Source organism: Coturnix japonica, chromosome 4 (assembly GCF_054131305.1).
Source record: "Coturnix japonica strain WE chromosome 4, WE-NBRP24, whole genome shotgun sequence".
Lineage (NCBI taxonomy): Eukaryota > Metazoa > Chordata > Aves > Galliformes > Phasianidae > Coturnix > Coturnix japonica.
Genome location: NC_140666.1, coordinates 28,145,856 through 28,162,985, shown reverse-complemented (window position 1 = coordinate 28,162,985; position 17,130 = coordinate 28,145,856). Strand labels below are relative to the sequence as shown.

At 37.5% G+C, this 17,130-nt stretch overlaps 1 protein-coding gene across 8 annotated transcripts in view; it reads right to left on the bottom strand.

Annotated features, from left to right (window-relative positions):
- RAPGEF2 (Rap guanine nucleotide exchange factor 2) overlaps positions 1-17,130 on the bottom strand; it is a 162,103-nt gene that overhangs the window by 5,182 nt on the left and 139,791 nt on the right. For 5 of the 8 annotated variants that reach the window (XM_032443993.2, XM_032443994.2, XM_085546406.1 and 2 more), the window contains 11 exons: positions 14,669-14,826; positions 11,055-11,295; positions 10,438-10,821; positions 9,470-9,681; positions 9,256-9,379; positions 8,478-8,501; positions 7,234-7,457; positions 6,220-6,408; positions 4,356-4,508; positions 3,082-3,307; positions 1,000-1,559 (listed from right to left, as the gene is read on the bottom strand). In XM_032443993.2, the coding sequence (XP_032299884.1) occupies positions 1,000-1,559; positions 3,082-3,307; positions 4,356-4,508; positions 6,220-6,408; positions 7,234-7,457; positions 8,478-8,501; positions 9,256-9,379; positions 9,470-9,681; positions 10,438-10,821; positions 11,055-11,295; positions 14,669-14,826 (2,495 nt within the window). The remainder of the gene's footprint in view (positions 1-999; positions 1,560-3,081; positions 3,308-4,355; positions 4,509-6,219; positions 6,409-7,233; positions 7,458-8,477; positions 8,502-9,255; positions 9,380-9,469; positions 9,682-10,437; positions 10,822-11,054; positions 11,296-14,668; positions 14,827-17,130) is intronic. The other 3 variants (XM_032443995.2, XM_032443997.2, XM_032443996.2) reach the window with 3 other exon arrangements.

Below are 17,130 nucleotides of genomic sequence, written 5' to 3'. Positions count from 1 at the left end.
ATAAATGTAGTGGCAAGCTCAGTCATGAGAGGCGAGTCTGGAAGCACACCTGTTGGTGGAAACCAAGTGCATCAAAGAGTAAAATTAGAGAATGGCACAAATCAGGACCTTGAGTCCTGAACTGACCAGCTTCCTCCCCTTCACAGTTCAAGGATTCAATGCTGCACCCAAGTTTTGCAGCAATAGGCAAGCAATATACTAAGGCAGAAAATGGAAAAGCACCTTATCATAATGGTCTCAGCATGGCCTCTGTCTGACAGACTTTTTCAGCTGTGTCAAACCAAAATGGCTTTCAGAGAACCCTTCATAATAACCTGAGGAAAGGCACTCACAGCAAAGGGAAATGAAAGATGCAAAAAATGTAGAAGGGTCTTGGATGGCCCTGTAACACCTGGGATGTGTAGAAGGAAAAATATGAGGATTGTTAAAAACACTGCCAAAGCTACCTTTATGTTATATCCATCCTCACTGGATGATTGTAAATGTAATACAGCCCTAATTTCTTAGGAATCTCTTAAATTTCAGTAATCTAAAGAAATGCCTCAGCTGGTGTCTAAACACAAAGCTGCATTTTTAGAAGTAAGGAACATTTAAAAGTAAGGAATCATCAGACTAGTTATACAAATGTAGAAAGGAAAACACTTCTAAAAAAAAGAAAAAAGATGACTAAATATAGAGTACAAAGGCTTACTGTGAAAAGTAATTCAAATTTCAGAACAGACACCTATATACATCAGCTCCTCAAAACACTGCCCAGCAGTTGAGCTAGTTGGTTTTTTTATGATGTATGGTAGGCTGTCTTGAAACACAAAGGAGCTGCCAGAACTGAGAAGCAGCTGTAAGTGATAATTTCTCTAGCAGTAAAAACACAGTTACAGGGCAAAAACTGAGAGACTACAAAACATTCCATTCTTTAAAATCAAACCAGACAAAAGAAAAATAGGTTTAGAACAATGCTAAGCACTGTAGGTAAGTGAATTAAAGTAAAATGTAACTTACCAATAAGCCCCTTTGTAGTACTTGATGTTACCGGTATGTGAGCGGGCATGGGAGCTGGCTTCGCCTCCTCTGCTGGTATGGATGTTCCGCAGCTAGTTTCAGCTTCAATAGAAACATCCTTCCCACCCCTTCGCTTTATGGTACCTGTGTCACCTTCTGAGTCCTCTCCCCAGTAGCCCGTTGAGGATGCCCAGCTTGCTCTGGACTGTGCTTGATCGAGGCCCTCCCTACCTTGACTTTGCCGGCTATACTTTGTGCCATGATCAGAGAACATCAGCTGGTCCACATGACTGCCTGAGGCCCACAGTCCTGCCCCATCGCCCGAATTATCAAAATGAGCATGTCCAAATGGCAGAGTCTCCCAGCTTCTCTGGTGCTGTATTGTTTGTATGTTGTCATGAGAACCACTTGAACAAGAAGTCCAGCTACCACGGCCACTGTCAGCTGCATCGAGTGAAGCTCTGTCCCCTTGATCCTGTGACAGTTCTTCTGTACTAGGAGAAGACAGAACAGTAGCTCCAGCATACAGGCCTCTGTTCTCTGACAGTGGTGCGTAAGATCTAGATGCACATTGAAGAGGGGAACAAAAAAATCCAGCACTGAAAGCAGAGATCTTTTACAAAGCACACAAAGAACTAGCACGTTAAAAAAAAAACAAAACAAAACAAAACAAACAAAAAAAAACCCCAAAAAAGTGCATGTTGAAAGTTTTGATGCAATTTATGTTGTAGTTGTTTAATGACTAATCTGATTTTGAGCATAGAAAACTTTCCTTTTAAGCTTATCCTTAACAGAATCAGTAAGAACACTGGGTAACTCTCCTGATGAAACACGTTAGTGGAGCCTCCACAAAATATAAAATCTTAACTTTGCAGCAGTCCTTTAAGACAGGCAAATGCCACTGAGATACATAGAATAAAAGGGAGCAGACTGACATATAGGTTCCTACCATTTTTCCATACAAGCAATGCAAATAACTCAAAGTTATAAACTGAGTGACTGAAACTCAGATTCAGACCTCTGCTCATTCATAACTCAGAATGACAACTTACCAGTATTTCTTGCAAAGGAAATTGACTTTGTTACTTTTGGAAAAACATATTACTTCCTATAGCAAGTACGTTCTCTGTAGCCTTCCACTGGCTGATCAAGTCTGACACTACCACTTACATAGCAGCAGTGAAAACTGATCAAGTGTCAGCTTCATTTAGCAACTATCAGGGCTGCTGTGAGTTGTGGTTTCAGGGCAGCTTGTTATGCAGATTGGGACCTTTATCTTCCAAATATTTTACACATCTGATCAAAGAGCTTGCATAGCCTGGGATTCCCAGAGCTGAAGCACACCACTTTCAGAACAGGCCTGTCATCCACAGACCCTACAGGACTATAAACCTCAAAACCAGAGAACTAAAGCTTCCAAATAATAGCTCAAAAAAGCAATTGGTGACTAATACAAATCAGAGCTTCAAATATTTTCAGACCGAGGCTCACAGAGATTCAGAGAACTACTTGCAGCGCTAGCTTACACATCTTTACAGAAGTTAATTATCTAGAAAATTACTTTGAAAGCCAACAGCCAAACATGAATTTTACCTTCAAACATGAATTTTAGCTTTATTGGTGACTAGGAGAGAGATTTGGGGTAAAAAAATTCTAAGCTAGATAAAAATGCAATTTTCTGTAAAAACAGACTGGAAAATTATTAGCTATTTCTGCTCTTACTGCCATTCCTGATATAACTGCATCAATAATTTGTCATCTAACTCAGTTAATTCCCCACCTAAAAAAATGGATAAAACATTCATCTGCTACAGAGAGGAGTCTATAGCAATACTAAGTGCTTAGATAAGGTCTATTGGAAGAAAGGTCTTACTGACATAGACCTCAAAAAACATGTGTGAGGACAAAACATTTTCTTGTAAGAAAACAGAATATGATCAGAAGACTCAGTAGTGAAATAGTGGAATTTAAGAGCAAAGGAGAAAAGGAAAATTTGAGAGAGATAATGGGACAGTTATATAAACAAACATGCAAGCCACATACTGTATGAAAGTATAATTTAAGTAAGAATAAAATTCCTACCCTAAGCTGTATTGATCTGGTTCAATCATGATCCTTCTATCAATTCTTCCCATGCCAAGATTAGTCTCCACAATGCTGACAGAATGCCTCTGTCTCCTCTCATCATGCAGGGATGCTGGCATGGAGTCAAAAGAGGAATTGCTGACAATACTAGATCTGGATGAAATTTCACTGTGACCAGAGTCTGAAAAGTTATCCACTGTGCCACTGGGAGCCAAAGCATAACCTGCAAACAGAACATCACTTCAATCAGATTCTTAGAGGCCCACTCAGCTATTGCCAAGCAGCTGGCAGGTTTCACTGCTGCAACTGCAGTGAATCAAAAGCATGATTACGTTTTACTTACAGAAGAAGCACTGGAAAAAAAGGAAAAGAAAAAAAAACCATAGCTTTCTGTATGCCCTTTTTCTTGAACAGCAGTTTAAGATTGTAGGGGATGTGAAACACTCATTTAGAAACTAGCCACCTTCCTTCCCCTCTACTTTCCTCCCCCGAATTATTTTCAAATGCAACGTATTTGTGTTCTTATATCATGAAATCTCAAATTTCATGAAAAAAAAAAAAAAACAAAAAAAAAAACAGCCTATTCATAAACATAGAAAAGGTTCACTAGGCAAGATTAATGTTACAAAGTAATCCAGAAGACCCTTCATACAGTTTTTGTGTCCTGTATACAAAACACCACCCTTCAGAAGTGAACAACATATGCAGTGTGAAGCACATATGTCTGGGCTCACTGTTTATGACATATCTCAGTGAATAAAAGGCCTATGACATTTTTAAATTAAATTTTAAAAATATTCAAAGTTTTCAAGCTTTCTTTGTGGCTACTGTTACAGCAAAGCCTCCAACACACACACCACTTTATCTTAAGCTTGCCTGTCATACATAGGTCACATCCCACCCAGCTGGGTTACAGAGTAAATAATTCCTTTAATAGCTTAATGAGCTCAGTGAAGTTTAAAATCTTGTACAGCAATCTGCATGTACTGCCACTGGCAGGAGATGCTCTGATGGGAATACTTTTGTCAGAAGCAGCTGTAATGAGAGTGACCTAATGCACCACATCCTGTATCAGTTCAGGCTTCCTTGCCAACTGCTATCAAGCAGGGCCTTCAGCTGTCCCACTTGAGCACCACCTCCTGCTCTCTTGCTGACTATATATGCCTGAAACAGGAGTAGTAATTTATTCTGAATGTACAGATTTTCCTTCAGAAACTTCCAAAGTCTACGACCTCCAGGAAACAGAAGGAGAAATGTTCTGTGTCTAGTACCTTTCCTTGGCGAACTCTGTGGTGAGGTGGGAGGAGAAGACAGATGTGAAGATGCACTTGATACTGCGTCTTCAGATTGTTTCTTGTGGCGGTCCAGACTTCCTTCTTCAGATAATGAAAGAATTTTCTTTAAAGCTTGTGGGGAGTTAATGCCTTTAAGTAAGAATGAATGTAAGCAGATGTAAAGTTTAATATAAATACATCTTCCTATTTCACAGTGCATCTATGGAGGGAACACCATATAGGAAAAAAAAAAACTTCTCTTTAATTAAAGAGTTTCTAACAGCACCCTAAACGAAGCAAAATTTTAATCCTACTGTTCGAAACATAGTGAAGTATTTCTTAGTGAAATAACTTAGTGAAACCAGTCTTTCATTTTTCCTACCTAAAATAAATATTTTGTTGCAGAAAATATAATCCAGAGGTGGTGATTTGTAATACTGCTTGTACAATATACAAATCAGGAATAAGCAAAGTAGTGGTTTCTGGCAAACGAACTGAAACAATGAGGACATACGATGCTCAGCTCTCAGTGAAGGTTTACATTGTGAGGAGTGAAACAGCTTTGTTTCTTTTCCAGACACAGAGCAGTCCAGAAGAGCAAAGGAAGCTGGACATATTAATACGACTGGCTTACAAAATAAGGCCATCCTGCAGTTGCCTTTCTCCCTTTAGAAAATTACTTCAGCACTGGTTTATTTTGGGAAATCAAAGAATAACAGCATCTTTAAGATAATGTACAATGTAAAGATCTAGGGCATAAAGAATTGCTTTTCTGAGGCAACACTTCTCTTTGCCTTTTTCCACCCTCTCCTGTCCTCGAAAAATACATCCTGGAATACACTTAAAAGCAAAGATGGAGCTTCTCTGACAGTTTTGTAAATTTCTGTTTTGTGGTAGAGGATATTTTCAAGCCTTCTACAGACTTTTCCTTTGATCTGCTGGATCACAATGCCATCAATAATTCACAGCTCCTTCATCAACATAACCCAGTCAACTTTTCAGAAACTTTCCCACCATAAGCAAAAGTACAATGTATGTAGCTTCAAAGTCCTTTTAATATTATTTAATATTTAATAATATTTAATATTAAAATTAAGAACTAGATGAAGGTTGAATTGTTTCTTGCCCATTTTGCAGCTTTTAATTCTACTCTAGCCGTCTAAGCTGTGCACAAGTAAAACTAATAAAAAGCAAGAGAAGACTTCAGCTCTGAAGCAGATCTTAAGAATTCATATATGTTACCTACATGTATAGGAACATAGATTTGGAAGACAAAGAAATAATTCCTATATTCCCGGCTCTTTAAGCATGACATGCATGCAGCAGCTTAACAGTAAAAAGCACTAGGGAACAGAATCCAGGCAGACAATTTTCATATTGGAACTTCAGGCCCATGTTTGTAATGACTAGCACACCACTTCTGTAATTAGTTTAGCACACCTGAACTTCTCATTATATGTTCAACTTTAAAAAGAGGACAAAACAAAACAAAGCACCAAAGTAAAAAAAAAAACAAACACACTAGAACTCCTGAGGCACTTCAGGCCACTGAAAAACCTGATGTTCACTAATCCCCTTGGAAAAGCCAAGGTGTTAGTGCAGATAGCCAGAAAAAATCATTATCTCCATCTGCTACTAACAGGTAAATAATTACACTGATTAAATTGACAAAGATGCTTTCCTGGCAGATTTCCTTCTTCCCATTTCTGAAGAATTTTACATATGCACTGCATGAAACAGCATAATTTTCCTATTATACTACTACAAATTAATGTCTCCATCTTATTTGATTAAAGTGCTTCCATGACATGAGCAAAGAAACCTCAGAGTATTAAACTGAATGCTTCTTTGTTTGACTTACCAAATGGTGGAAGGTCTTTGACAGGCACTTTCTTGCGAGAGGGATAAAGAGATACAGCAGGGACCTGCAGTGCCTGATTTACTTTATGTTGCTGCTGCTGCTGCTGCACTTTCTGCTGAATTCCTGCCCGGGGAGCCACTGGTGATGTTTCAGATTTTCCAGATCGCTTGTCTCCTGTATTCTTTGGCACTTTACAAGAAATAGGAAAAAGCAAAGAATGACTACCAGCCACAAATACAGTGGGAGTTCTAACCTGAGAAGTGCCAAGCCCTCCAATTAATAGTTAAAAAGTGATAAAATACTGAAACCACAAATGCAGGAGTATACATCTAGAGCTAAACAGAGAAGAAGGGGAGATTTAATTTCATTTAAAATCTGTACATTATCAAAGAACCTTTCCCTTTCTCAAAATAAAATTCTCATAAATTGACTATTGTTATAGTTATTAAAATGTGACCAGAAGTATACTGAGCTATGATATGAACTGTAGTTGGTTTAGGGTGAATATAATCAATACACTACAATCTTGTATCCTAATATCATAATTAGATTTTTTTGCTATCCTAAAGGAAGGGCATAAGATACAGCATTCTCCAATTAAAGTGTGACAGATTTCCAGTTCTGTTTCCCCCACATGTCTCTTAAATACCTGGCCATTATGGAATCTGTTTTTAACTGATGAGGTTATCTGGGATGACCAGCCCTATTCATACCAATAGCCTGAGAACATCAGAACTGTAGAGGCACTTTTGGTCTCTCAGGACCCTTCATACGGACAAATCAAAAGAACTCGCGGGCTTCAGCATTACACCATCCAAAAAGCCTACATAAATTTCTATGCTGTTAACCTCTAAAATGACTCCCTTAAGCTTCAAAGATGTCCAGTTCTTGCCCACAATCAGTTATAAATTTTTCTGCCTCATTGTCTAGTTGCTATTCCCAAATACTTCCTTGCATTAGACAGAAATAGATTTAACAGCCTCCTTACAACCCATAGCAAATGGCTGTGCTCACATGTGCTGGTGGCTGGCTCACACTGTAGAGACAGAGTCTGGAGGCTTTCTTCATCCATTTCCAGATCCAAGTTTGAGAGATACTGCTTTACTTTCCGTGCCATCTGAGCATCTTCATACAGTTTTTTAGCGTTAAGGAAGGAGCTGCGGCGTACCCGCTTTTTATGACCCCCTGCTTGTGCAACATCAAGCACAGCTGCATTCGTACTGCCCTGGCTGAGAGACCTGGAGTAAATGAAGGGGGAAAAAAAGAGGAAAGTATGAGTTAGTGCAACAGAGAATCACTTAACAAGCATGAAACATGCAAAAGATTGCATGAATGTCAGTCTATGGTCAAAGCTCACATGCCTCATTCCAGTAAGTCAAACAGCTATAACAGATAGAAGGATGAAGATCAGGAAAATCTTTTTACTTGGTTACAGGCACTACTTTAATTACAAAAATATTTTAACCTGTTCTGCTCCAACTAGGCAGTATCACTTCACACATCAAGAAAAGCATTCAAGCTAGCTCTCTCACATAAGCCAGCTATTGAGAAGACTGGGGCATTAGGAAAAGCTCATGCAATAAGGCGATGCTGACAGAAGTCTACAGCTGAAGTTTATATTCCAAGACATGTAACAGAAGGCATTTTTTAAAAGTATCTTGGGAGTTTTCAGTCTGACCACATACAGAATGTATAACCCAGCTTTAAGGAATAAAACTTACTTGTAACTTCCTAGGATGAAAATAGCTTTTTCTTAAAAATGATTCGCTAATTCATGCTGACATAAAAGTCATGCAGGTTTTAATGTATGTACATCTATATAAGAGCTATGCATTGTTCCTGAATTGATAAAAGTTATGGTTGAATTGTAGTGGGAAAAAAGTTTAGCATGTACTGGAGTTATAACATTTCTATTTGACTGTGATAATTGTTTATTGGCCCTAAGAAAGTTAATACCAAATTTTAGCTGTTGCTAACTTCCCACTTCACAATTTCCATTTCACTTAAAGTCAATTTTTGGGCAATAGAAACTGGAGGTGGTGGGAATAAAATACCACTGCTATTTACTTGAATATTTTACAGGTTTTGTATATTAACCTCAAAAGCACTCCTGATCTAAAACATATCGTCAGTTAAAACGAAACAGGGTTAACAAAAGAAAGTATCAAAGCATCAGAAAATTAAAGATGGCAAGTAGGAAATAATGCAAATGGCAAGGGAAGAATGAATGGCTGTGTGCATTGTCTACAACCACTTACCCCAAACTCCTCCATTTCTTCTTCCTGCAAGTGAGAGCCAGGAAGAGTAAAGCATGGGTTTAAGAAGAGACAGAAAGATCACAAGCTCAGAAAGAAAAAGACCAGATCTAAGGACAAGCAGTTTCTAGAAGCCCACAAACACTAAAAAGATTCAGCTACACAGTCAGATACTGCAAACTCCTCTAAGTTCAAATTAAGGAAAACAATATGCAATAAGCTGGTCTAACGTGAAGGCAAAGACCATTCACTCTACATTTTAAAATTATTCTAACTTACACCATTTCAAATACAATCCCAATTCTATTAAATCAAAATGATCAAGCTCTCACACATCGCCATTTCAAGCAAAATAACACATCTCCCCCACCCTTCAACTGATGCAATCTTTTTCTTGAAATAAAATAACTAGCAGCTAATAAGTAATATAAACATCCGTGTGTGCGTGTGTGAAAAATCACAGAATTTAATGATTTCTCCAGTTTTAGAACTTCCTTTGATATATATAATGCACAATTTTGGTTAATCATTAATAACAAAAAAGCCCTCATACTGCTCCAACGTATCAAAGGGACTCAGAAGAGTTAGACATCAGCCCTGAAAATCAGTAATGTTTTCTGTTCACACAGAGCTCACTGAACAACTGCCCAGGACCTGCTGACAGGAAGAAAAATATATCCTTTACTCTCCCAGTACACAGAGAGGCAAGTGAAAAGCACCTCTTGCTGATACTTAGCCTTCTCCAAACTGGAAAAAGCTCTGCCTTCCACAACAAACTTACCTAGTTCTAAACATTAAAGCAGGATCCATGTTGACAGATGCCATGCGACCAACGTGGCGAATTTCCTTTGCGATCATTCTCAGCTTCTCAAAGTTGACTAAGCCCTCCACTTTGGAATCGTTTCCTAAAATTAATGATAATTAAAATCATCAGTGATTGGGTGCCAAAGTGCATTTTTCATAGCTGGTAAGAGATGAAGCACTTATGCTTTTACCTTCATGAAGGAATGTAAGGTCTTTTTTGATAACAGGAAACAAGGGAATAATAGGGGGCTGCAGATTTTGGCTGTTAAGGACATTACGGTATTTTGCCATATTCCTAGACGGATCAAATAAATCCTGTAGATCTTGGAACAGTTTTTCATACTTGCTTGGAAGCTTTTCCCAAGTAGTTCGGAGCCTTGCAACTGGTGCCAAATTCAGGCCACTTGAAACAGACAAAAAAGTGCAAGTTAAAGAACAGTAGAAAAAAAAAAAAAGAAGAAAAAGAAAAAGCTGTGCTCAGCTTTTAGGGTAAAATATCACAATATCACATAACCAGAATAGCATAGCACAACACCAATAAAATCATACAACTGAAAATTTCCTTTTCCAGTGTGCACTGCAGAAAAAATTAACAACATTTGAAGTAGTTAAACATTTTAGAGAATATGTATTTATTCTTGCTACTTTGGAACAGCTTCTGAACTGGATAATAATGTTGTAAACACAGAAGGACCTCAGTAACAATAATTTCCAGATTCCCAGAAATGTCATCTACATAAAATTCAGCTGATGACAGCACAAGGAGCTGCCTTCTGGCTGCAATAATCCAACTCCACTGTGCCTAGGTCAAATTTTGCTATGAAAGACTCCATATATTTGAGGCTATTCTAAAGCTGTAGAGCTGGTACAAAAAAAACAGTTTTCTCCCCCTTAACAATATCAATGAAGACAGTACCTTATGCAGTGGCTAGCATGTCTTGTTTATAATTTCTAAGTCTTGAAAAACTTGGTATAGCAGCATTCCTAATAGTATTTCAGCAAACATTACAGTTTCAAGTTCAAATTACAGGAAAATACCTTCCTTATTGGATCACCAAGTGCCACTGTTAGCAATATGAATTTGTTTAATAAATTTTTTAAGCAGAGATAAGTAAGGCTTTTCTTTTTTCTTTTTACTCAAAATAGAATTTGACAGTACCTAATGATAGCAAACATTGAGTTGAAATTCTTGCATTCTCTGCAGTGTAGTGCTATCTTAATGAAATGCTTGATGATTTTCATCCTTTTCAACTGGTTGGTTTCTCTTAGAATCTCCGAAGCTACCCAGAATGTTTCTTGATTTATCACTTCTTCAAACTTCTTTAGATTAGTGCAGCCTGTTTTTGATTTGAGTTTGAACAAGTCATCTATGTATTCTGTGGGTTCAATATTACGGAATAGCTCAAAGTTTCTCATGGAGAGCTGGGTAGCCACCTCGACAGTACTAAGCTGTAGTAGGGAAATTTGACTCTCTCTTAGTAGCTCTTGAGCATCTTCATCTGAACAAAGAGTTTCTGTTTCCATGTTGTTCTTCAGGTAATACCTGTAAAAACAAAATTCCAGAATATACTTGATACAGTATACTCAAATACTAGTGAAAATTAATGACAAGCTGTAACCACAGAATAAGCTGAATTTTAGCGGGTTTCGATATTAATTAGAAGGTACATAAGAAGTGATTTCTTGTAAAGAAACAGAATGGCAGTAATTAAATAATGCTTCTATTAACAGGATTCTTCATAAACTAGCATAGTCAGCTTTAGTCTATAATCTCACCTGCCACTTAGCTGTATCCTGTCAGCAAGCTTGGATAACTGATCAGGAAGCCTCCTTTGTTTGATTACACCCTCAGGTGTGACAGAGACTTCACACAGTGAATACGCCTCAGGAGTTGCAGTGAGAGCAAATTCCCTGATGGCCTGGATGACCACTTCTTTTGCTGTTGTGTCCTTACTGATCATGATGTAACGACTTTGTTGATCTGCCTTGAAAACCCTCAGAACTTGATCTGGTAAGTCTGAAAAAAAGTTGCACGCAAGATGTACAATTCAGTAATGCAGGAAAAATAAAAACAGCATAAGAACAAGCAACAGTATCAGTCGTACTGAATCAAACTCCTAATACTATTTTCTCTTTATTTCAGACTGTTTCACCTGTCCCATTCCCATGGAACAGAAATGTTGTTTATTTTGTATTCTCGTAGTTTTGTTTTTAAATGAAAGACTGGTCCTGCAAACATTCAGAAAAATACAGCTATCAAATGGGAAAGCTACAAAAATATGCCCACGTATGGACAGGTGAGCTAAAAGGATTTTCATAGGTGTTGAGTGCTGGTGAATTCCACTTAAGTCTGGGAGTAGCTAGAAATGCACATTTAATAGCCAGCTGTATACACAAATAGACTGCTGTAGGGTTAATACATCCAAGTACTTAACTACCAAAAAGACTATCCCTGATAAGTTTAACTCACTGTATCAAATGTGTAAATGATTGAAAATGTAATCACTAAAACATCATCACAGAGTGTAAGCGCTAAATAAGTCAAAGAAAGAAAGCTTTTCTAAGCATCTGGGTTTCAAAAATGATTGTTTCAAATGACTGGTGACAATTCCTGAAGTGAAGGTGTACAAGAAAGCTGTTTACAGGAAACCTGGGGAATTACCATCCTAACTCCAATGCTGCATTTGACATTTCTACCACCTCACTAACAGTTTGAAATCCCAACCCATTAATCAACTGATGTTCGATTGTTGTAATTATATTATAAAAAGAAAACAAAGAACTAAAAATTGTACTGCTGTCCAACAAATTTTTATTTTTTTTATTTTTTAAAGCTTTTAAAATACATGATAAAGTACTTTCAATTTATTTAATTTGATTTCTTCTCTTTATTACAAATAACCTTTTCTAGTGTTGTATGGTATGATATCTGCTCATCTTTATCTGATTAGAATTAATGTCTTCCCCCTACTGTTCCATTTCTCTTAGATAATTTGGAAAGGATCAAGGTAAATCCTTCTGATATGAATAGGCATACATGCTACAAAGGCTGTTTAGACCTAAATGGAACTAGGCCCATAACTGTCAAGCTCACAGTAATATATTTTGCATCTTGAGAAGCACTAATACTTAAGCATATTATGATTAAGTGATTACATCATTATTTACCCATAACACACATCAGTGTAGGCCAATTTTAAGCCACTCCCAAGTACTTGAATTAAATGTATGAATGCCTTTGGTAACCAACATGTCAATTTTGCCCATCATCATCAACTCATTATCAACCCGTCTGTCTTCAGTAATTAATTGAAAAGGGACACAGAGCAGGGCCTGAAGTCATTTAAACATATTTTGACATCATACGGAAGGCAGATGACAAAGACACAAACATTCAGAAGAATTACTAAAAATCAGAATGCTCTCTAGTTCCTGTTGTGTCTTGGTGTTACAGAAATCCTCGTCCCACAAAGAATTGCTACAAAGATAGGAAGCTGTTGCACACAATTGCGGGAACCCACACAGTACTCAAAAGAAGCAGGCATTTTGTGCAAGGAGAAAACCTGCTCTGCTAGATGAGTTAATATGAATTATTTATATGTGCATACCTATAAGAGCTGGTAGCAAAGCACTAAACAGCCTACAGTGAAGTCTACTAACAGTCAAAATGATTACAAATGCAGCAGAATTAACATGTAATTCAGCACATTTTCAAGTAAAACATCTTGAAAAGAATCATACTTATTCTCTTCACTCCTTTTTAAAGTGAAAACTGGAGCGACAGACAAAAGAGAGCAATGCTTTATGATAGCAGTCTAGTCCTATAGAAAACTTGTGGGGAAAGAGTACCAATAACCGATAGGTCATCATCGCTATATCATTTTGGATCCAATCAAAGAAAGACAGCACAAGAAAAGAAAAATCAAGGAACTGACTATATGAATGTTTAAAAATAAACCTTTACATATATTTATTTGAAAATATCTGTGCGGATGAGAAGTAAAGCTAAAAAGACTCCTGGCAGGGAAAAAAAAAAAAAAAAAAAAAAAAAAAGGAATTACATTCTCATTTCCTTCTCAAAGACCACTCTTTCAAAAAGAGTTGTTTTATTTTTTGCCCTGAGAGATATCTCTCAAAGCCCCAAAGGATGGCCACACTACTACTACTAGCTTTCTTCTCTGATGTATTCAATGTCTTGCAAGCTGCCTCCATCTCCTTCTTTAATTTAGCCTAAGGTAATAAAAGAAATTAAAATTGTAGGCTTTAATTGTTTCCCTGTCTTGAAGTGTACAGTGGCATAACTCAGCTCTTATCTCCAGCACAACCATCCCTGAAGTCCTTAAGATACGTGCTTTAGGTTTCAGACCTCCCTTCCCCCTACTTCTCACTGAAGAAAAAACTAGAGCTGCAAAGTAATTCAAAAATATTCAATAGTTGATCATTTGAATAAGTTTTAAACAAAAGTAAATAAATAAAATGAAATGGGATTTGCTTGAGGTTTGAGACAGCACTCCCCACAGTTCTGGAAGTGAACCATTTGCTGTACTTGGCACATGCTGGAAACTGCCTAGACTAGCAAAGTAACAAGCTGAAGAACGGATTTTACACACATCTATGTAACATTTATAGCCTTAACACTGATTAAAGAGTGATAGGCTATTATTGATAAAATATTTTCAAAGTACAAGTAAGTGCCCAAATCCCAACTCTCCAGGAGTTCCAGCTGAGCCCTTCTCATATGATAAGGCTCTCAAGGTTGTCAAATTCTTTCCCTTTCTTACCCTCACTTCATAGTGTGTTCCTCTGTACTAAATATGTGTTGCCTTGATAATTTTGTTTGATGGAGAATTTTTAAATTATTACTCAGAATGGATTTCAAATCACTATATATACAAAGCATTCAGAATTCAGCTGTAGACTCTTCTGAGGGACAGGACGATTAACAGGCAACTCAGAAACTCTGTGCCTTACAAGATTATGTAAGAAGTCTGTTCAGAAAAAGACCAAAATACAGTGTGTCCAAGTCCAATGCCCTTCTGCTCTATTTTAAGCTTATGAACTTCCATGCTATTTGAAAATACTGCAGTCTTATAAAGACTGATCTATCATAGCAGATTATGAAGCACCATGCAAAAGTTTTCACTTGCCAGGAGTATTCAGTCAGGAAGAGGTGCTCTGTATACAACATACTTCAAAAACATTCATCTATACACAACTGGGCAAAGTGGAGGAATGTAGTAAGCATTCATAAATGGTTAATGAGGATGACAGTGCATAGTTAATAAAAACCTCGTATGTACTTCAGATTCCAAAGTCCATAAACAAAACAATAAATTTTTTAAAATAAAAGATACAAAACTATAAAATGGAGAACAAAAAAGGATCCTTACCTGGAGTTGTATTGAAGTCCAAGATGCGGTGATGAGACTGTAGTAGATCAGGATTACTGGATGACAGGGTTCCACTGACAGGTAAAGCAGGAGGAATGTGCTTTGATTGCCTCAGTCCTACAATGCTGTCATCCTGAGATTGGCCAATTCCAATGTCACTGCATCCAGAAAGAAATATATGTTCAGAGCTTGGACTATAGCAGGGGAATGCAAAGAGTTCTGTAATACTACATTTTCCAGACTCTCAGGAATTGTTATTTGTGAATCAGTATTCTCCAGAAGATAGGGATTGCTGCCTAGCTTTGCTAACAGCACCCAAATGTGTGGGACATGTATCACTGTTCTTGCATCTTTGACTAGTGCTGCTGTCCCCTCAGTGTCAACTGAACATCCCCTCACAACAACTGAATTTCACAGATCTTTCACCCCAAGACAGATAGGATTTGCAACTGTACTTTGGGAGTTACTATAGTTATATAGTATAGCATGATCTATTCACAAATAGATAGCAGGGGATTGTTTAGCATAACCTTTTAGCCCTTCTACCCTGTATCACCCTCTCAGAGTTCCTCTTCACTGTACATAATTGAAACAATGCCAGCTGACTTGAAAGGCTATGCTATGTGTCCACAGTTGGATGCTACCAGCATCCCCCCCAAAGTGACTAACTGAAAATATTCCGTGATAAAGGTGAAAGACTTTGTCTACTAAATTGTGAAATGTTGGTTCCCAAAAGTCAGTAGTGTTAGACGGATCGGGGACAGAATTATGATCATACTACAGCAGCTGCTATCTGCTTATTGCATGTTGAGTTGAGAAGCTAGGCATCAAACTTTTCTAAAAATATATAGCTGCACATCCTTAATAAAATATTATGTGTGTAAAATGTTGAAACACAGATGCTATAGAGATTGAAAATTATTTAAAACTCAACCACTATAGGAAAAGTCTTCTAAAAAGACTAATACATCTAAATCTGTATCCACACTTGTAAATAAAGCATAAATCAGAACTTCAATTTCATTGCAAAATGATGCTACACAACATCAAGCTACTAAATTTGATGACAGAACACAAATGGCATTTGTACCCTAACCTGGGGGCACTTTGGTTTTTGTATAGTATTCTATCCATCCTCGGAAAGCCCATACAGAAGTAATTAAGGGCCTGATAATTATCCCTGTAAAGCTGTTATAGCATAAGCATCCTTCTGTGTTCACAGGAGGATCACTGCCCAGTATGCTCTTGTACCACTTCTTTAAGTGCTATGAAGTGGAAAGCATTCTGGGGAGCAATGACAATACCCACACCATGTGAATGACACAGACACAGTCACTGCTTTGTAGAAGATGATGATACCTGAAAGTGTCTGTGTATGTTTTTTGTTATTTTGAGGTGAGCTTTTGTTTTTTTCTTTAAACACAAGGCAGCCCCACATTACAGAAATATTTTATGAAGTGTCATGAGGTTCATGAGAGAAAAATACTCAAAACCGAAATAGAGTTGCTGGATTCCCTCATCCATAAGATAGCTGAATCTGAACATCTGTATTTCTGTACTTCCACATAAAGCATGAAATGCTGCGACAAGCAGTGATCAACACAGCACAGTACCCTTACAGCAAGCCACAAATAAACTTCACTACTACTAAAAAGCATTCCCAATAATTGAAGTTTGGTCTTTCAAGTAGGAGCCACTCTACACACAAAAAAGCACATAAATGAACAAACGGGACAAACAAAATGCTTTCTGGCAATTACAGAAACTATGCCGGACAGTACATAGAAGTGTTAACGTTAATTTTTCTCCAAATTAAGTCAGACAATATGCCCCCCTCACTTCTTACACTAAGTAGATTCAGGTACATCACATATTCATTTCTGGGTCTGTCACTATTATATAATCTTTTCATATTTTACTGCACCAATCCTGTGCGTCATAACCGAAGCAGCTTCACTGAAGTGGATCAACTGACAAACATCAGGCTTTTAAAAAATTAAGAGGAATGTTCCTAAACTACTTCTAGCTTCCCTCTAAGTGTTCATATACTAAACTGGAAAGAAGTAACTCAGTTTACTCTATTTTTAAAACACAGAACACTCCCCTAATTCTGATTTCAAATTACACAAACAAGAAATGAACCCCAGAAATTTCAGCTATAAATAGCAGTTCTAGAGGACTCCCAGGTCCCATGAAGATCAACTGCTCTCATCACTAGGCAATAAATTTTATTTTCTGGGTGAAAGGAAATTGTGCTTTTAAAGGAAAGTATTTATGTTATTTTCTATAGTGCTTGCTGTGCAGAGACAGCATTATCTGATAAACAACTTCCCTGCTGAATGACAAATGTGGTAGAACAGGTAGAGGAATGGCAGAAGTGTCCAAGTGCCTCTTGCTTCAGAATAGCATGCTGAGCATCCCCCTGAATGGCTAAAAACAGAGAAGAGAGCGGGGGGCTTTCT